This window comes from Equus przewalskii, chromosome 20 (genome assembly GCF_037783145.1).
Source record: "Equus przewalskii isolate Varuska chromosome 20, EquPr2, whole genome shotgun sequence".
Taxonomy (NCBI): domain Eukaryota; kingdom Metazoa; phylum Chordata; class Mammalia; order Perissodactyla; family Equidae; genus Equus; species Equus przewalskii.
The window spans coordinates 51,215,578-51,236,306 of record NC_091850.1 but is presented as its reverse complement, the minus strand read 5'-3'; the positions used below and the strand labels follow the sequence as shown (position 1 = coordinate 51,236,306).

Here is a 20,729-nt window from a genome sequence, read left to right as displayed (position 1 = left end):
TCCTCCAGGAACATCAGGAGGGGGTCCTCTTATCCCTCTTAACATTCGGGCAGAGACCAGGACGTGCAACATCTGACTCAAAATTAACATGAGCATTTTTCCAAGTAAATAAGGTAATATGTATTTCGTTCGCTCTTCTCTGCCGGTGTCTGCTTTCAGATTATTACTTTTTAATGGGTATGCATTACTTTAATAATAAGGAAAAGTAAAAGCAACTAGCAATGAAAGAAACCTCAGAAGGGTCTTATCTTGGATTCTGAGCAGCACCCTCCAAGCCATCTTGGCACCTGAGGCAAAAGGAAAAATGTGCACCCCTAGATATGTGGCGGTGTGTATTTTTAATGGTTGGGTTTTTATTGCCAGAATGTTAAAGTGTTGAAAAAGTGTTGGAAAATAAAAAATGGAGGTATTAAAGTGTACAACACTGTTTTAATTTTAAATATCTTATTTATACCAAAAATAGAACTAATTATAATTTTACTTTCCTGGCTTTAATGGAAGCAAACTTATACTTTTTCAACACCTTTAATGTTCTGGAAAAAATTAACCATTAAAAAAATAACATAAAATCATGTATATAGGAAGGGACATCTTTCCTTTTGCCCCAGGCTCTGAAATGCTCAGCATAGCCCTGTCAGAACCTGTCTGTCTTAGTCAGCTCAGCTGCGGTAACGAAACTCCACAGGCTGGCTGGATTCAACAATGGGCATTTATTTTCTCACAGCCCTGGAGGCTCAAGTCCCACTCAAGGTCCTTCAAGGTCCAGTTCCTGGGAAGACCGCTCTTCCTGCCTTGATGATAAGCCCCTGCTTGCTGGGTCCTCACAAGGCAGAGAGAGAAATCTTGGTGAGGAGGGGGTCAGGGCTTCAAGATACAGATTTTGGGGAGACACAATTTGGTTCACAGCCCTATCTTCATTTAAGATTTCAGTATTTAGTTCATTCTGGATTTTTCTGTGTTAATCTTGATTTTTGAAAACATGGCATTGGCAAGCTTTCTGGTGCCCTCTTACTTACACCTGAGATGAGTGCTGACTCTCCTCGCCCTCATCCCAGCCCTGACGAAGGTGGGGAGAGGAAAATAACATGTTGATAAATTTTAATGTGAATATTAGTTATTTTTATAAGAAATAAATGTCACTTTTTGCCTTTTGTAACCTACCTGAAATGAGTTTAAGACTTTGTTTCTCTAGTTATGAACAAAGAGTCTATTTGTTGTTTAAATATTTAGTTTGGCAACAAAAGACATTCAATTAGCAAAATTCGTAGGGTTTCTCAAAGAAGAAGATGTTTTTCTGAAGTCCAAAAAGAGGTGAAGTTATCTGAATAATAGCCTTTCGGTAATTGAGCTTTTATTTGTAATTACCTCTGCATTTTCTATATGCAGTGGCGGCATGCTTATCCCCTGGGAAAATACATGCACAGGAGCCTGTGGACACCCTGTAAGAGCAGTGCTTTTAGGCCTGCTTTTGTTTCGCTTCGTTTTTTTAATGAAACAGTGCGTTCTAATTTTAAAGCTTAAAGACAACATGACTAAATCCTTGGTTGCATTACGTGTAACAACTGATGGTTGTTTTTAAAGAAGCAGGCATTTGTCAAGAAATGAAACATTACGTTGAGAGTGGGCTTGCATCCTAACCCCACTCTCATCATTCCATGAGCATCCGCCTGATAAGCAGATGTTCTCTGATGGAATCCAGAGGTCAGTAGAAATGAGGAGCTGGCCCGCCTCAGTGGCCCTTCGTTTTACATCAGGACCTCACTCTCTTCCAAGCCCCACAGTTGCAGCCCCGTTTGTTCCTTGCCATGGCATTTAGACTTCAAGTCATGATAGCTAACTTGTAGTTACAGGTATGTTTTTCTTGACTAGTAGAGCATTTTTTTAAGAAAAAGAACATTTCACTAAAAAATTATCATTTCTAACTTCTCCTGAAAATTGGTAGAGTGTCTACCTGATCTTCTTTCCTGATGATAGCTGTCATCAACTGGAGCATAGAAGCAGCAGCTCCATTAGTCTTGGCATGTTCTCCCCAGTTTACCACAATCCACACCACTCCCTATTGCCTCATTTCCTCTGCTGCATTCCAGAGCCTCATCTACTTGCTCAACCTCTGAGGGGCTTTGCAGTCCCTATTGTCGAGGAAGCCCATCCTTCCTGCCCTAATCAAGGATTAGGATTGTCTTTGGTCTTAGTGATTATGTAAATAGTTTTGATCTTTTTCAAACAAGTTTGACTAAGAACTCAAGTCAAAACCAAAGTACAAAGATGAAAACTTTCATTTGAACCCATGCTTTGATTATATTATTGCATAATAAGCCATACCTTTAGCTTTTATTCACAATTTCAAATAGATTGACATCCATTGCCAGCAACACTTTGGAAGGAAATAACTTGTGGTTCCAGAAAAAGATAGAGGAGCAGAGAAGCACAAGGGAACAGGGAAATTTATTCTTTTTCAAGGTATGAGTCTTGGTGCTTATTAAACTTTTTTAAGCACTTTTATTATTGCTGTCTTTTAAATTATTTACTTATTTTACTTAAAATTATTATTTTAAAAATATTGAAAATGAATTTTTTATTTTATTTTATTTTATTTGTTTATTATATCCAAACAAATTTGATGACAGGCCGGGGTTGTGGGCTGAGGGAAGTTTCTAGTTTGTCATCACTACCTCCTGTTCCATCTGGTTCTTGCTGAGTTCACCCCATAGAGACCCCACTGCGGCTAGCACCAGCGTTTCTCCATTATTCTGTTCCCTCCAACTCCTGAGCCAGATTCCAGGCTCCGTGTGACCCATCATGGGATTCCTACACTCCTTCTCCCAGTGTATTAGCAAACGGAGCTGGCCAAGAAAGCTCTGAAAAATAAACAAGTCCCATCCACAGTCACTAACTCAGGTTGATGCCTCTATCCCTTCCTGAATTAGGAGCTCCCTGGCTCAGCTGATTGGGATTTTATTTAGCTAGTAGGTCATCTTGCAGGTGTTTTCTTTACTCCCTGTTGCAAGTGCCAGGTACTTGCTAATGACTGCCCTCCGGGGTTGGCAGTCTGGGGAAGGCATGTGCGCAAACAGCGATTCTGGTGCTAGGTGAGCACGGAGAGCCTCTGGGAATGTTAGAGGCGTCTTCATCTACTCAGGCGCCTATAACAAACTACCGTAGACTGGGTCACAAACAACAAACACTTATTTCTCACAGTTCTGGAGGCTGGGACATCGGAGATCAAGGCACCGGCACACCTGGTGGGAGCCTGTTCCTGGTTTGTTGACCGCTGTCTTCTCCCTGTGTCTTCTCCTGGAGGAGAGCAGAGAGAGAGGAAGCAAGCTCTCTCTAGTCTCTTCTTCTCAGGGCACTAATCCCATCAGGAGGGCCCCACCCTCACAACCTCATCTCCTCCCAAAGGCCCCACCTCCTCATACCGGCACTTTGGGAATAGGCTTCAACAGATTAATTTTGCGGGGGACACAAATGGTCAGCCCACCTCCCAGAGACTCTGCCAAGCTGACTAGGGAAGAAGTGAGGATCATTCTGAGATCTTCTCCTGCCTGTTTCATAGTAGCTAAAGCATACATTGAAACTAATAACCATAGTTCTCTTCACTGGAAAAAGTAGAAAATAGTTTTGGTTTGTGCTGAAATGAAAAGCAATAACCCAAAATTGCATATTTTTGTGCATACACCAAAGCTATCATGATGTGTGCTAAGTAGAGAGAAATTCCCTCTTACTTTCATGCCACTAATAAGAAACTGAAAACTGGAAGAAAACGAACTGTCACTCTTCACTGTACATACTGAGAATCTCGAAGACACTTAAAATGTCAGACACTTAGGTTGTCCTCAAAGCCGTCCATCCCTGTAGGATGCTCAATGTGTGGAAAGAGGGAAAAGTAGTAAACTAGGGCATAAGGCAGTTTCCTACTGACATTTTCCTCCTGGATGCTTGTCATGGCAAGCAGAGTGATACGCTTCTTTAAACTGTCATACAGGAAACTAAGTAAACCCTGAGCCCGGGGGACACAGGCTGATGTTGCCTATATCAATTCATTTCATTTTAACTACAACCCTGTGAAAGAGGTAGTTGTTGTCCCATTTCACAGATGAGGAAACTGATGCCCAGAGAAGTTAAGTGACTCAGCCAAGGCCACACAAGGCTAAAGATTGTAGAACATGGAGCTGAACCCATTTTTGTTTGACTCAAAAGCTCTGGCAGATATTTAGTGAACTTCTTACCTTCAGACAAGCAGCGGTCAGAGTGTACACAATGATGCTGGGGAGATAAAGGAAGAGGTGATTGGGAGAAGCATGTCCATGGGAGATGGACTTAGGAGCGGAGGGATTGGGATAGAGGGGGTAAAGAAGAAGCCCAGGCCATTGGAATCTCAGATTTAGGGATTTGAAATTGATGATGCCATCTGCAAAAGGAAGAGAGAGTCAAGAACAAGAGTTGTCTTGTGGGAGATTAAATAATAATATTCGTTTTAGGTACAGAAGTTTGAGTTTGCACTAAGACATCCAATGAGAATTTCAGTCATCCGCATGGGTGGTGGCCAGTCCCAGAGCCATTATGAACAATTCTTGGGTAGAGTTCTCTATCAGCTGAATATCTCTTAGACCCATCAGCCAGCCCACGTGTCGCCATTTTATCAGCAAGAATATTGAGGAAAGCTGCTTACCCATTTGTGTACATGTTTGTGCATATTTTATTTAAATTTCTCCCTTAGGAAGCTTACAAAAATAAATGCAATGCAAAAGTATTTTAAAATCAATCAACTAAAGTAGAAGGAACTTGAAAGATAAGATAGAAAGAAAGATGAGGATGATACATAAAATGCAAATAGCAACGTCCTGTGTTCTAGATGCTCACAGGGAAGGAGGCAAGATGGCAAAGTTGTTAAGACTGAGGACCCCGGAGTCAGACTGTCTGGCTGCAAAGCCTGGTTGTGTGGTTGTGTCACTTACCCAAGTGATAAACCTCTCTGGGTTCCTTTTCCCCACCTGCACAACAGGGATAAAGAGAGGAAGTCCTGCATGGGAGTCATTGTGAGGATTACACACATACATACATGCACGGCTGCTAGTATTAGTTCTGAAATTTCCAGCAGTCAACACAAGTACTATGTTTCAGTGTTCATATCTTAAGGTCAACTCACTCATTCATTAATATATTTGAAAACCAGACCAAGGCAGTTGGAGTTGGGCGCTCCACTGGGCCCCTGCGCCAGCTCTAATAAATAGGCCCTCAGACATATGCCGATGGGTCTAGAGTGAAGACTGTTTCGTAACTTCCTCATGGAAAATGGTTTAAAATGTTGGGGGCGGGGATGTTTGCCAGAACACCCCTTAATGTGTATTTAACCAAGTGCATTCTCCGGCAGAGTGAAATCATTTGGAGAGCAGTGAGAGTCCAATTTAATCCAAATTTATTGACTCTTTGGCCTAGCAATCAGGCTGTTTCCCATAAATATTATTCCATGCCTCAGAGTTTTGGTAAACACTGAGACGTTGTGAGCTCCAGTTGTGTTCTCCAACAAGTGCCTGAAACTCAGGTGTCATGAGCCGACAAGTGAGGGCCGCTCTTCGTGCGGTGAAGGTCGGCTCACCTGGGAGAAGGCAGGTGGCCCCTTCAGAGAACAGTGAAGTCTGCTCACATCTCCCAGAGCTCCAGGCAGGAGAAGCTGCTGCTAAGACAGCAGTTCTAAATCTTCAAAATCAGACCAACACCAGCTTGGCAGGTGCTCAGTGACTATTTGATGGATGGAAGAAGGGGAAAGAGGAGAGGAAAGAGAGGAGAGGAGAGGAGAGGAGGCACATGTGTTAATTTTAGCCTAAAAAACTACCTCACTTGTTACCAAACAGTCCCTTGGATGACCAGAGCACCTCGATAAACGTGCATTTACTTTAAGTAGTGTTCCTTGCTGGCAAAAGTTCTGAAACAAACAGCTTGCAAAACGTGTTCCAGGGAAGCGAATGAGTCATCTCACTGTGTGGCCGGAAGTCAGTTAAATATTTGGAGACATCCAGCAGAAGTTATTTGGATCACGGGAGAAAGCGCTACTTCATACTGTCATCAAATATTTATCAAAAGCTCAGTTCTAAGGAGTTTTGAAATGAACTGAGTTCTTCTAGGGACCGAGCATAATATTTTCTGGGGTTTACTAAGCTCAAATGAGTTGCTTGCATTGCATTTAAACCCCGCTCCCAGAACTCAGTCTCTTCATTTGTCGCTGAGGTCGCATAAAACCTCCAGTTTAATCTCACTGTGTGAAAACAGACTGCACCATAATTTATCAGGGAGTGAGCTGGTTTGCTGCCCCTTGATTCGGTAAAAAGCAAACCATTCCTCCCGTGGCCAATCTGTTCTCCTTGCTAGGACAGTGTAATTTTTACTGCCACGGGATTCTGCCTGTTGATTTAACAGCGTGTGCTTCCCATTAAGGAGAAAGATGTTTTCTAACTGACTGCACAAACCTCCAAATCATGTTTTCCCCATCAGTCATGAGACAAGAAATATTAGCCCTTGGGGCCAACCCAGCGGTGTAGTGGTTAAGTTTGCATGCTCTGCTTCAGCAGCCCGGGGTTCGCCAGTTTGGATCCTGGGCACGGACCTGGGCCACGCTCATCAAGCCATGCTGAGGTGGTGTCCCACACAGAAGAACTAGAAGGACCTACAACTAGAATATACACTATGTACTGGGGCTTTGCAAGGGAAAACAAAGAGGAAGTTTGGCAACAGATGTTAGCTCAGGGCCAATCTTCCTCACCAAAAAGCATGCCTTTAAGAAAAAAGAAAAAGGAAATATTAGCCCTGATAGAAAAGCGTAATTGTTCTCCAGAAATGACTCTTTGTATTTTCACCAGTTAGTGGCAGTTGGCTTCATAGTTCCAATTTTAAAAATCATTTGGGTTTTCTCCCAAAATTTTAAATGGAGGATTTATGGCAACAGTAGTATTTCATTGGTCTTTTTCTAGAATGACATAAGTCACCTGAGGAAAGGAAGAACTCTGTCTCTGAATCAGAAACTTACTTTCTCTTCTCCATTTATATTACTTAGTGTGTGGTCTCTACTGGGAGCAATTTTGCCCCCTAGGGGACATTTATTAACGTCTGGAGACACTTTTGGTGTCACAACTGGAAGGGGAGGTGCTCCTGGTGTCGGGTGGGAGGCAGGGACCCTGCTCAACATCCTACAGTGCACGGGACACTCTCCATCCGCCACAACAGAGAATTATCCCCCAGATGTCACCACTGCCAAGGTAGAGAAACCTGCATCAGTGCTCTCCTTCGTCCATCGCTGCGCACAAATGCTGTGGGGATTTGCATTGCACGAGGCTGAATAGCCCTCTTGTCATCTGCATTTTCCTTTGGTTGTTACCTTGGTTTCCTCCATCTCCCTGTCATCTTGAATAAGCAGTTCTCGTCCACTTTCCTTCTCACTCATCCCTATTGAAACCCTCAGTGTTGGTTTTCATCTTCACCCTCTGTAGACAATGCTCCCCCACCGTGGTTGGTCACCAGGTGCCTCCTCTTTGATTGCCCCCAAAAGCTTTTTCCATCTCTGATTGGGCTTCTCGGGGGCCCAGTGGGATTAAACCCTCGTCCCAGAAGTCCAGTTCTGTTTCTCCTACTCTCTTCTCAAGTACTCCGGTGTCCTTTACTGACGCCCCACTTCCCTCCCATGGCCCACCTGGGGCGCTCCCAGCTCACCCTCTAAGATTCTGTCCTTTTCTTCCCTTGCAGCCCTCCCCCACTTTAGTGGATGGTGGCTGATCCCTCCTGAGTGCGTGCTCCCCAGCTGAGCATCAATTGGCTTTGACCTCCCACCAAAGCTTGTTGATTCTCTCTCTTCCTCCCAGCCACTTCCTCTTGGCTCCCCTACCGTTAACCTAAGTGTTGTCTCTCCATAAACATTTATCAAGTGCTTCTCCTGTGGCAGACACTTTCTCATTGTGGAGACACAGATTAATAGAACATAGTCTCCGCCCTTGTGGTGCTCACAAACTAGTGAGGGGGACAAAAGAAAGACCACACTGATTTTAGTACTGAGGTGGACATCCGTATCGCAAGCCACAGATGCACAGGCAGGCCTGCCGGCAGAGCTGGGACTGCATTTCTCTAGGCAGGCTGAACAGAGGCTGTGCTCCAAACCGTCTTGGTGCACCCAATCATTAAATATTGGGGGAGCAGGAACCTTCAGGACATGTAAATACATTTTGTGAGTTATATACATATACTAATAATCTATTTTTACAATATAACCAGAAATAGAAATTATTTAAAGATCAACTTCAAAAATAAACAAAAATATAGTTAGGTGTTACAAATGAATGACAAATGTAAATTAGCAACAGGAATAATAAATATGAATTAATAGTAAATAGAAATTTCCACTTATTTTCATTGGAAACCTTGCCCTTTTCTTCTCCTTCAGCTCCATACGTATGATAGCCCTATTCCTCAAGGGATGAGAAACACCCAGACACGAGGAAAGGCGGAAAATTGTTACCTCCTGTGTTAGTTTGCTCCAGCTGGCCTAACAAAGTGACACAGACCTGGTGCCTTAAACAATAGAAAGTTATTTTCTCAGAATCCTAAAGGCTGGCAGTCCGAGATCAAGGTGCCCACAGGGTTGGTTTCTCCTGAGGCCTCTCTCCTTGGGTTGTAGGTGGCCGTTTTCTCACCTGTCCTCACATGGTCTTCTCTGTGTGTGTGTGTGTCGGTACCCTAATCTCTACACACAAGGACAGCAGTCATACTGGATTAGTCATACGGATGACCTAATTTAATCTTAATTACATCTTTAAAGACTCCATCTCCAAATACAGTCACATTCTGAGGTTCTGGGATTAGGACTCCAACATACACATTTTGAGAGGGACACAGTTCAGCACCCCAGAAGGGGCAAAAGGAGGGAGCGGTGTTTCCAGACCCAGGGAGAGCTGTAGCAGATGACTGGTGGGGAAGAGGAGGAGGGATTCCCCTCACCCCTCTCTGCTCCCGCCCCTGAACCGCCCCCTGGCCCTCCCACTGGTAAATCCAACAGGAAACAAGAGGACAGGAAGTGCAGGCCCTGGAGGTCAGCCTCCCGGAGCCAGAACCCCTTGGACAAGGGTGTGAGGGGCAACAGGGAACACGCAGCCAGCCCTTCCCCAAGGTGGCTCCTGGTTGGCGATTTCTGGGTTAAAACAGTGTAGGCCCTGCTCAGGGTCTTCTAGGGTTTCATGTCTCCCCCCGGCACAAAAATGAATTTGGACACAGTGCTTCCTTGAGATGAGAATTAATTCTTACAAAACGTCTGCAGTGCATCAGGCGTCATCATTCGTAAGCGTTCCTTTGGGGCCGGAGTCCAGGTTTGTGACTGAAGGGAGTCCTTCCCGCTGGTTGAGCTCTAACCCGGTCTGCGTGTTGGTCTCTCCTCAGGAGCCCGAGAGGCAGTACATGCACATAGGCACCATGGTGGAGTTCGCCTTTGCGCTGGTGGCCAAACTGGACGCCATCAACAAGCACTCCTTCAACGACTTCAAGTTGCGAGTGGGTGAGTTGTGCCGAGATCTGCTTTCGGTTGTGGAGAAGGAGTGGAACAAGGAATAAGTTCTCAGGAAATGTCAATCATCCTTGCCATGTTGGAGTAAAACAATGACAAATGTGTCCTTAGAGCTGCAGGACTGGCTTGCAGGTGGAAGGACTCAGGGAAATTATGAGCCCCTGAGGCACTTTTGTACAAATTAGAAAAAAATATCTTCTTTGGGTGGACTCAGGCTGCAAGCACTTGGGTTAGCAAGTGGCCTGTGAACTGGATTTCAGTCCCACTACCCTTGTCCTTCCAGCTAGGGTCCCTCGGCAAGCCGTGGCATGTATAGCCTTAAGCTGTCCTGAGGAGCTGGTTTAAGCCATGGGCTATAAGCCGCTCCATTATTTTATGGACTGCTGCCAATGAAACAGGGACCCACCACAGGCTATAAGATGCATCCAGACTTCGGAGATGTAGAAATAAAAAAAAAATCTTAGAATGATTCAAATAGTCACACACTCCTGGCGTCACAACTTCCAAGAACCCCACACGTGTGTGCTAGGTGCTCAAAAAGCTGCAGCTTTTCAGATTGCATGTTCAAATCTGAGAGAAAAAGCCAACTTTCTTTCAAGTGAAAAAAAATTTCTAGTAAGTTCTTCCCTTACTTTAGGTTGATTCTTGAGCATGTTCCATGCTTATGTGCCTTTTACAAATGTCTATCAAAAAAACAAAAAGAAGTGTGTTTGAAGCCCTCAGGTTCGCACACAGCTGCCTTGTGATGTGTGCAGTTACTTGCAGCCATTCGTGATCTGTAAGAGCTTCTTTGACCATTTTATGTTTTTCTTGGTAACATTTTGCTTCTTCTGAAAGCAAGTCCGTGTAAAAGTAGTTCTTTTAACAAATTTCTTCTGAATGGCTTTTCACTCCTTTTGCATACAGATTTTAACGTTTTAAAAAATCCCAATATTTAGGGCTATTTTCTTCTTTTGTTCTGCATATGTTCTGAATTTTAAAACCCAGAAATATTCCACATCTTTTGAGCAAATGGTATTCTCTTCACCATATGTATGTCCTGTTAATCATCAGCATCTGGACACATTTTCTTTACACTCTCTCACCCCCATGCACAGTGGACCTTTATCCAGGCTCTACTGTATACAAATGTGAGTAGCACCAGGCGGGCAGGAGGCCACCCCGTCAGCCGGCTGACCACATCAAGCGTGGAGGTGTCCCTTTGACCCTGGAACTTCTCTATTGTTTTGACAGCTTCAAAACTGGGCTTCTCAAACTTTCATACTGCCCTGCTCTAAAAAAAAAATCTATCGTGTGGCAGAATGACCCCTCTATTGTCAAACATATAGGGACCAAAATCATTGCTCTTCATTGTGAGGTGGAACAGGGATGATTATTTGTGAGTCACATGTGTACATCCAAAGCACAGTGTTCTTGGTCTGGACCATAATAATATTTTCCAAATTAATGAGCAATTGATTGAATGGACCTCCGATTCAATACCTATTATTGAGTGCTTCCTTTATACTGATTATTGAGTAACGATTAATACCTATGCACTCACCCCACATGCCAGCTCTTTTAGATTTCTAAGGAAGCCTAAGCTCAGTGTTTCACCTGGCCTTTGAGTCTGCCTTTCCCCAAACCCTCGGCCTCTCCCAGGTGGCCGCTTCCCTGCCCCACCTTGGTGCATGGCGCCTTCCGGTAGCACTTCACTGTAGGAACTCAGAACAGTAATATTGCACCCCCAAAAACGATGATTCAAATAAGAAGAATCGAATTCACTTTTGACATCCTTTTCTGCACATCAAGCCTAAAAGCAGTCGGTTAATGGGAACCACAAATCAAGCAGATGCCTGCACTAATAGAGATCGCCCCATTGCCGGCGATCATCAGTCCAGGCTTTCTCCCTTTCCCCGAGCTGTTGAGCAAGCAGGACTCAACAGTCAGAAGAAACGCTGATGGCAGAGGGGGCTGAGATCACCAGCCAGCTGCTCGAATGAACTATTTGGGATGTCTAAAGCAGAGGTGTGAGTTTTATTGAGTACTGCACAAAAGCAAAGGAGAATTTCTCTCTCACCTCTTGTGAGCCTTGGACAATTAGGTGGACCAGTGTTTGTATGGCACTTCCTGCCCGTCTTTCCACTGCAAAGAGGAAGCCTGGCCTCAGATCTGTAACAGGCTGTAGAACCATGCAGTTCAGCAGTGGGAAATGAAATCTCTCAGAAACACCCTCCATAATCAAGGGTTTCCTTGCAAAAAAAAACCCCACAAAAAAACCTTCCATAAAAGTGCATTAACTCATTGAAAAGAAAAGAAAAAAATATGTATATTTCAAAATTAACGTTAAGTACAAAAGTAATGGAATACAATATAATGATCATTTCTTCCTTAAGACTATATAGCAACATAGAAAAATAATTATATCACAATGTTCACTTTTTTAAAACATAATTTTATGTTATTATGGAATAATGATAAATGGACATATAGCATGAATCAAGGTCCAGAAGGGAAAAAAGGACGAACATAGTTTTAATGTTTTTGAGATGATAGAGGAGTAATTTTTCTTTGCTCTAGGGTTCTATGAGTTGGCTTAATCTTTGTTCAGTAGTGATGATTCAGGAACGTTCTTATAAAACTTTTCTGTTTAAGACAGTTACTATCATTTGAATCCAATTCTGATGTGCCACAGGTATTAATCATGGACCTGTAATAGCTGGTGTAATTGGAGCTCAGAAGCCACAATATGATATCTGGGGCAACACTGTAAATGTGGCCAGTAGGATGGATAGCACCGGAGTTCTGGACAAAATACAGGTAATTCAGTCTGCTCTGTCATCATTGGCCAGGTCTGTCCTCTTGGAAACCATAAATAAGTGTATAATAATGACAATAATATATTAAAACAAAGGAAAGAAAGTAAACCTTGAAATTTACTTGATCCTTTTTATTATGGAAATGTTAATTAGTTTCTGCACTGTTAACACAATAAAAATTGTAATAATGTAATATTGCATTTGTGAAGGTAAATGACCACAACAACCAACATGGCGGTATGACAGCCTGGGTGTGAAGTCCAGGAGGGAACCCCTCCCTCCCGTTCCCTCTCCCAGCCCCTACACCCTGAAACAGGCTTTACAAGGGAGAGAGATCATATAACCAAAACTAGACATAACCTTCTGCCCTCCTCTCCAGGATGGCCGAATTGGGAGGAGGATTGAAGGAACCAATGAGGGAGAGGCAAGAAATGAAATTAAGGGTGATATGAAATGACAGTACTAAATTGTACTAGCATGGGATGTGGGCATCTAGAAATGACTGGAAGGTTTTAGAATCTACCCAAGACAGAGAAAGCCAAGATCTGACAAATTAAAAGCTGTGATGAATGCATGCACCTGCTTGGGCACAGTACCAGACTCCTAGAACAAAAGACCAACCTCTCCAAATGAGAAGGGGGTGTATGTGTGTCTGTGCTGAACTTTCTATTTGCCTCACTCTCAAAAAACAATGGTTCCACATTTCACCCCAGACATGTATTCTGGAAGATAAATTCCTGCCAAATGGCAAATTTGTATGAAAATCACTGGACACAATAGGCTATGTTGATTTTTTTCTCCTTTATGCAGAATTCGGTGAGCCCCTATACTGTGTGTCTCAGCTCGTCCAAGGTCCTCAAATAACCTTGCCTCCAAAAGTTATGATGGAGACTTAGAGTCCTTTATTAAATCTGTAGAAGACATCAGCACCAGTATCATCAAGAACAGGCTTTCATTTATCCTCTGCTTACCTCCTGGCCTTTCACACTATTTCACTCCTTCATCCAAGATGGTTCTATTTCTGTGGCCTTGCTAAAGCATATCTTTAATTTTACATGGAAGGTGACGAACATTACTTCTAAGGGTTCACCTTCTTCTGGTCAGATTATTAGCCCACAGTTACTGAAAAGTAAGCAGCCATCCTACAAAGAGAAGGGAGAGATAAAAGAGAAAAGTGACAGGAGGAGGAGAGGAAATTTTCCAGGCCTTCCCAGTCAAACTAACCATTGCCAAGAGAAAAGAGACAACTTGCTCTGCTCACGAGATCCAACCCAGAGGAAACTCTCAACAGAAATGGGGCTCCTCTGAGTGGGCTGGAGCTGTGGTCACTGTCTGTGGAGACAGACCAGTTGCCCACCCTTGAGAGGAAGGGGCTGCCATCTTGGCAGCCTAGTCTAATCCTGCCCTGATGACACCATGGCTTCTAGGCCTTTCTACATGCCCATCACTGGTCGCTTCCAATGCCCAGGGATGCTCCAGCAATCCTGAGTGGTTTTCTGTTTGGGACGGGGAGAGGCAAGCTTCTACCAGGGCACACTTTCCCACCTGTAGGCCGACTTAGGCCTCCACCACACACCTAGAACAGAAGAGGGATAGTAGTTTCAATGTTCTTCACCACTCTCCAAGCTGTTTTCAAGCACTTGAGATAAGTATCAAAAGCAATATAAGAGAGCCTGGTCAGGGACAGCGCTCCCTCCTGGAGATCGTAAATCCCCTACAGGTCACTGTTTAAAATGGGTTTGAGCTCATGCGTGTCTCTAAGAGGATACTGGGCATCGTAAAACTCCATGTGATTTAGTGCAGAGCAGCCACCTGGACAGTCTCTTTGCTCTCTGAGCCCCAGGGAGGAAATTAGCTAGGTTGCTCCCTGTCAAGAGTGAAGTACTTGCAGGCCTTTGTGTGCTCACTCAGCCCAGCAGCTGGAAGGTTTGCATCTGGGTAGGTTTTCTTCTTCTGAGGCTGGAGCTCACTCCAGCTCCAGGAGCCTCTCAGTCCTATTGATGTGCAAAACACGTCGTTAAATGCCAGGAAAAATAAAAAATGAGAGGGAGACCATTAAAAGCTTTTCCTGGGCCTGAGGAACAGGTTCTCTTTATTAAAGAGCATTACACTCCCACCAGGCTTTCTAGCCTGGAAGCCCAAAGAATTCGTGCCCAGCCAGGCTTCCCCTGGACTTGGAGAAATAATAGCTTGTGTTAATCGGGAGATGACTCCCTCCTCCCCGATTCATGGTCATTGTGTGGTTAGTGTTACAAATACCAATGGATAGCTAAAAAAAGCCAGTGGGGATTCTTGGCACCAATAAATACTTCAACTGCAAAATTAACTTTCAAGGCTCCAAAAGATGTGTTTGTTCTCTGCGTGGAAGGTCAGAAGTCAAATGCCTGGAGCATTCTCAAGTGCTGATTGCCCCTAAGCGCTCTGATAGGAGAACACATTTGTAATGTGAGTTTCTCAACTATGGCCATATTCTTTCAGTCCTTGTCCAGAATCCAAAGTCCTTCCTGTGCTGCTGGCTTCGCCCTCCAGCTACACTTGTCCTCCCCTGGGCCGGGTCAGGGGAGAGGAGGACATCAGCATCTGGCACCTGGGTCCCCTTTTCCTTCCTTGAGGCCTCACTCAGCCCTCCAGCCCAAGGAGGCTGGTTCATTGCTGCTGCCATTGCCCCCACCACTGCATCGCCCCCCGACAGTGCCCACAGCAAAAACAAAATTGTGGTGTAGCATTGCTGTGTTGTCCACAAGCCTGCCTAGCACATGTGCGTCACCCACATGCCCAAGGGGACTGGGGCCCCACAGGTTCCCTTGTGGCAGCCACATCCACTTCCTCTGATGAAATGGGAGAAAATCTCTCCTCCTCTGCTTTTTTACATGGTTCCAAAGCAGTGTGATCAGGGGTTTCTGGGAAAACAGCTCCCTCTATCTCTGCTCAAGACCCAGATACCTCCTAGGGGACCTGGCTGGGGGACCATGTTCCTGACTAGTGGGTCTTCTCTCACCTCAGGAGCTAAGGCCTCATTCTTGGCTGCATCTGTGCATGTCACCCGTCCTCTGCCTCAGAAAATGTCTCTTGCAGGAGGCTTCTCTGACACTCAAGCAGACAGACCGAGGCCGGGGCTGCCGTCCCCACAAGTTGAGCACAGCGCAGGTTCAAGCTGAGATGCTGCAGACTCAATACCCGACAAGGCACCTCCCTCAGGGAGAGAAGCTGTCCTACCCAGCAGGCCCTGGACGTGATTCAGCAGCTGGGGTCCTTGCCTCCTGGTGCAATGGCAGGAAATCGCAACCCTTGTCACATGAACAGGCTGCAAGGGAGGGGCTCACTCCTTTTGTCATCTCATGTCAACCCACTGAAGTGAGGAAACTCTCAGGACCTGACTGAGTGTCCCGCCCACGCGCAGGCTAGTGCAAATGCCTAGTGTTCTTTAGTTTTAGGCCATTGTATTCATGTGCGTTAAACTGAAACACGTGGCCACTGGCAGGAGCTGACTGTGCCTCTTCTCAGTGTTTTCTTCCATCTTTACTGAAATCTATTAATATTATTTCATGAAATGATATTCATGACAATTTGTAAACATCATCCAAAATTCAACCACTCCCAAAGCATGTTGATTTATTTTGTTCTCCAGGTCTGTTATATGTGAATACATAATCTTCACATGGTTGAAATCATAGCAGGGATCCAGGCTTAAGTCTGCTTTTTTGGGGTAAAATGTTCCACATTATTCCATCATCTCATCCGTGATATTGATCCTGTGACAGCATCCTCGTGGACTTAACCCTGGAGATTACTTGAATTTTAGGTGTTTCCGGTTTTTCACTGTCACAGCACTGAATTAAACATTGTCCCTAAATTTTTTTTCTTCTCATGGATTATTCTCTCTCCTACTGCTTTCTCAGGAGTGGAATTAATGGGTCAAAGCAAGTGAACATTTTTTGGTTCTTTGTCCTTGTAGTGTAATGACCTTTCAAAAGCCTGTGTCAATATATGCACTTGACACTTTTTCATGTGTCAATCTGCTTCTAGGTTACTGAGGAGACGAGCCTCATTCTGCAGACCCTGGGATACACGTGCACATGTCGAGGAATAATCAACGTGAAAGGAAAGGGGGAACTGAAGACATACTTTGTAAACACAGAAATGTCGAGGTCCCTCTCCCAGAGCAACCTGGCTTCCTGAAGAGTCGCCTTCATTTTGGCAAGAAGACTGTCGTTTCAGGAAGGTACAATGCACTTTCTGACTGCAACTTTTGTCCCTCGTTTTTGATGTGCGTGCTCTGTTCTGTCCTCTGGAGCCTTTGCAGACTTGTCCCCATGACCCGGTGGCATACCGTTTGGTGTCTGATGTGTGCCAAGATCGCTCTGCCACTTGCACTGTGCTTACTCCTAAGCAAAAGGAAGAGGAGTGTGCGTTATAGGAGAAAAGCATTCAAAGAACTAACAAAGACGATAGAGGTGAAACAAACAAAAATTCTTAAGGCAATAAAACTAGGGGGTGTATATTATCTTCGGTGCATGTTCTTTTCTGGAAAATATGGTAGCTCGCCAACCGCATCCGCTAGTCTGATATTAAAACACACAGTATTTGTGAATAAGTTGATTCTGTCACCTCACATGGAATTTGACTGTGTTCATCCACGTGTCCATTGCCAGTGGCTGTCTAAGGGCCCCAGCTGGGATCCCTGGCTGTCACCTTGCTCTGTTGTGTCTCGTACCAGCAGCACGTAGCCATCTATCACCAGAATTAGTTCTCACTACCTAGGAACAGTTTTGTACCAAACGCGTCTGATGTTTTGATGCCATTGTCTTTTGTAAGGTTAATTCATTAAAAGTTTTATGTACTTTGGTTTATAGTCTGTATCTTTTTCCTCCCTTTCTTCCTGCAGTTTGCTCTAGAATTGAGGTTTGTTTTCCATTCACTGTCCCTGTGGACAGTTGTTTCAGAAAAAGTCCTCCAGAAGCAAAGATTGAGATATCCTTGAGTAATTCAGACCAGGACAAATTTTGTGATGCAGATCATTGGTTAGGCAACTCCGTGGAAAGAAAGAAAGCATGCTCGATGTGTCACGTGGTCTAGTTTTCATGTTGGCATCTCTAGAAAACATTTTCAGGAAAGAATATTTTAATAGTAAAAAGATTCTGCTAGCAACAGCACCCCTCCGTCCACGTACTCTGGTTTAACTTAATTCTTTGGGAAAGCATCAGACACAGGCTGCATGAGTCATTTGGAATTGACCGTGTACATCAGCATTTACAATAGCTTGAACTAACTGGAGCTGCTAAGCCCCACAAGCTGCCTATTATGTCTGAGGAGGCTTAAGAAGGCACCAAGCCAACGTCTATGCAGTTTTGAAGAGAGAAGAACTGGAAAATTTTGTTCTTATAAATCCAACTCTAAGTTTGGGAGTTTTCTCATACATAAAGAAATCATACTTTGCCAAAGGGTGAAAAATAGAGCAATTGTCTATAATCTCCTGTTTAAAAGCAAAGCTGCAAATACCAGCCTGGTTGAGCAACCTTGGTTTCTTTCCATAGCTCCAGGCCAGCCTCTGTAAGAGGTAGAGGACCCCGAGGATGCATTAGGAAGCAGCTTCTTCCTGGGAACTCAAACTTGAAACACGAACGCTCGATTTGACTCTTGACTCTGAGTTTTCACTAGCTGTGTGACTCTCAACACGTCTCTCAATTTCTCTTAGGAGTATTTTTCTCATTGGTAGCTGACGGGATCAGGTCGGATTAAAAGAGCTAATGACCATGCGAGAGCCTGGCAGGCGCCCAGGGCTTCCTCCCGCCAGCACCTTCGCAGCACGGCCACGGCTGCCCTGCCAGGACTTGGACTCACTCTAGGTTAAAAGCACTTATCGAAACTGATAACTGGCCTTCCTCTCTGAAGTGGCAAGACAGCATGACTTGTTCAATTGTCTGCCTCAATCAGGAATTTTTTGATCCCATAGTTGCAATTCAGCATTGGCCTTAATACACCTAATTCTCCAAAAAGGTGAAAGAAGAAAAATAATATAAGGGCATTTCTCTTCAGTCTAACCAAAATCTGGACTCAGATGCCCTAGGGTTTCAGTGACTTCAGACTGGCCTTGTGTATAATTTGTAACAATGATCAGCAGCTGCGCCTCCTGGATTCTTCCTCCCTTAGAGCCTATAGTACCCATCCAGGGTGCTTAGTGTCACCTGCCCTTAGTAGACACCCATAGCCTGGTGATTCACCAAGCACTCTTAAACATGCTCACCCCACCACCCCCTGGCCTGGGATGTGCTGAATTTGGTGAAAAGAACTCAAAAGAATTGTTTTCTTCCCAAAGCTGTATCGCCAGTCTTATCAAACAAGACTTGCTAAAGCAAAGTCACCATCAGAGTCCACCTCGCAAACGTCTGTGCATACACGGGTCTCTCAAAGTGTGATCTCCAGCCAACAGCATCAGCATCACCCAAGAACTTGTTAGAAATGTGCATTTTCAAGCCCCAACCCAGACCTGCTGGCCGTGTTTTTGATAACAAGTTCTCCAGGAGATTCTGATGCCCCATCAAGCCTGCAGCCCCCCAGGCCCTGCGTTTTACAAGAGAGGAAGCAGGACAGAGAGGTCGAAGGGCTTGTCCAAAGTCTCCCTGTTGATCAATGACGGAGACAAGAGAAGTATGAAGAACTTCCTGTCCCCTGAAATCTGGAAGTGGGACTCCTGGGCGAAGCTCCTTAAGGTCTGGCAACTACAACATTCGGGTGAGCAAATCACGCGAACAAGTGGATTTGCAGTTCTCTTCCATCAGCCCTGCAGCCTTGGCGGCAGGTGAGAGTGTGTCCTCAAAGCCCTCCCTAACCTCTAAGTCTGGGAGGAAGCCCTGTCTCGTGGACAACACCCCGAGTCCAGCCCCCTGAAAACGGCAGTATTTTTAATACATCTATTTAGAAATGTCTACATCGTCGCGAATCCTCCATACTGTTCTTTTTCTCAACTCAGTGTGCTTTCCTAAAGACAGCAACCACTCTGCTTTCCAAGAAACGTTGACTCATGGTGGAAATTTGATAAATCAAAACAAATTCTTTTAATATGTGTTTCTCCTTGATAAGATGACTAACAAGCATTTGTTGATCAGCTTTAAGTTGTAAATGTCGAGCTGCCAAGAGAAATACAGTCAGTTTTCCCTTGCTGCCTAGTAAATGTCTTTTGAAACCTGGCCCAATTCAAGCCCTGCTTTTTAAAAGTAGTAGAGGGGCTGGCCCTGTGGCCGAGTGGTTAAGTTCACGTGCTCCGCTGCAGCGGCCCAGGGTTTCGGGGGTTCAGATCCTGGGCGGGGACATGGTACCACTCATCAAGCCATGCTGAGGCGGCATCCCATATGCCACAACTAGAAGGACCCACAACAAAAAATACACAACTGTGTACCCGGGAGCTTTGGAGAGAAAAAGGAAGAATAAAATCTTTAAACGTAGTAGAAGGTTAAGGGAGTAGGATCTGACTTAAAGTAACTGAAATTAGTTCAGTTTGATGTTAATTTATTGAAGTTACTTTCAGATGAAGGCATTTCTTAGAGATGCCTTGTCTTTCTTGGGAATCAAGACTGAATAAAGAGTAATTTATAAAAACCTCCATCTAAAACTCTATATATTTTCTAATATTATAAATATGGTTTAATGTGCCCAAAGGCATCCCAAATAAACTATTGCTGTTCGTTGAGAAAAAATAAAAGTCACCTACAGTGAAAAAAAATATTTTCGAAAGAATAAAGTAGTATTTAGGAGTCACACGGCCTCAAAATTGCCAGCAATTCAGTGTCATATGTCCTTAGAGAATGAAAACAATAAACCAGTGATAGAGGAATCAGCATGGAAATTAATTAGATCACCTGCCCGTTAACTGCTGAGAAGGGAGAAATTTAATCACAATAGGTGGCAGATGATTTCTTCCAAGGGGTCCATTCATTAAAAACATAGCTGATATCTTAATACTTGAATAAGTTTCAAATTGTCTCCAACGTAAACATTTCCAACTTGGGTTAAAAACAGCTGCTTCCAAAAAGAAAGGTGTTCAAAGTAACAGTCACAGCCCGTGGTGTGCCTGGGTTATGACTACACTCCAGTGGCTCATGGATTCCCACGCCAACTCTTCAAGGTTTGGAATTCCCACTTTAAAGATGAGTAGGGGCTGGCCTAGTGTGCACATTCTGCTTCGGCAGCCCGGGGTTTGCCAGTTCAGATCCTGGGTGCGGACAAGGCACCTCGTGGCAAGCCATGCTGTGATAGGCGTCCCACATATAAAGTAGAGGAAGATGGGCACGGATGTTAGCTCAGGGCCAGTCTTCCTCAGCACAAAGAGGAGGATTGCCAGCAGTTAGCTCAGGGCTAATCTTCCTCGGGGAAAAATAAAAAATAGATGAGGA

General features: G+C 44.4%; 1 protein-coding gene across 3 annotated transcripts in view; it reads left to right on the top strand.

The window, feature by feature from the left end:
• ADCY2 (adenylate cyclase 2) overlaps positions 1–19,526 on the top strand; it is a 404,137-nt gene extending 384,611 nt beyond the window's left edge. Inside the window, exons 23-26 of one of the 3 annotated variants that reach the window (XM_070587228.1) lie at positions 9,418–9,532; positions 12,216–12,340; positions 16,366–16,561; positions 17,874–19,526. In XM_070587228.1, the coding sequence (XP_070443329.1) occupies positions 9,418–9,532; positions 12,216–12,340; positions 16,366–16,518 (393 nt within the window). In that variant the 3' untranslated portion in view covers positions 16,519–16,561; positions 17,874–19,526. Of the gene's footprint in view, positions 1–9,417; positions 9,533–12,215; positions 12,341–16,365; positions 17,185–17,224 lie in introns of those variants that run through there. The other 2 variants (XM_070587227.1, XM_070587229.1) reach the window with 2 other exon arrangements.
• The last annotated feature ends 1,203 nt before the right edge of the window (positions 19,527–20,729 follow it).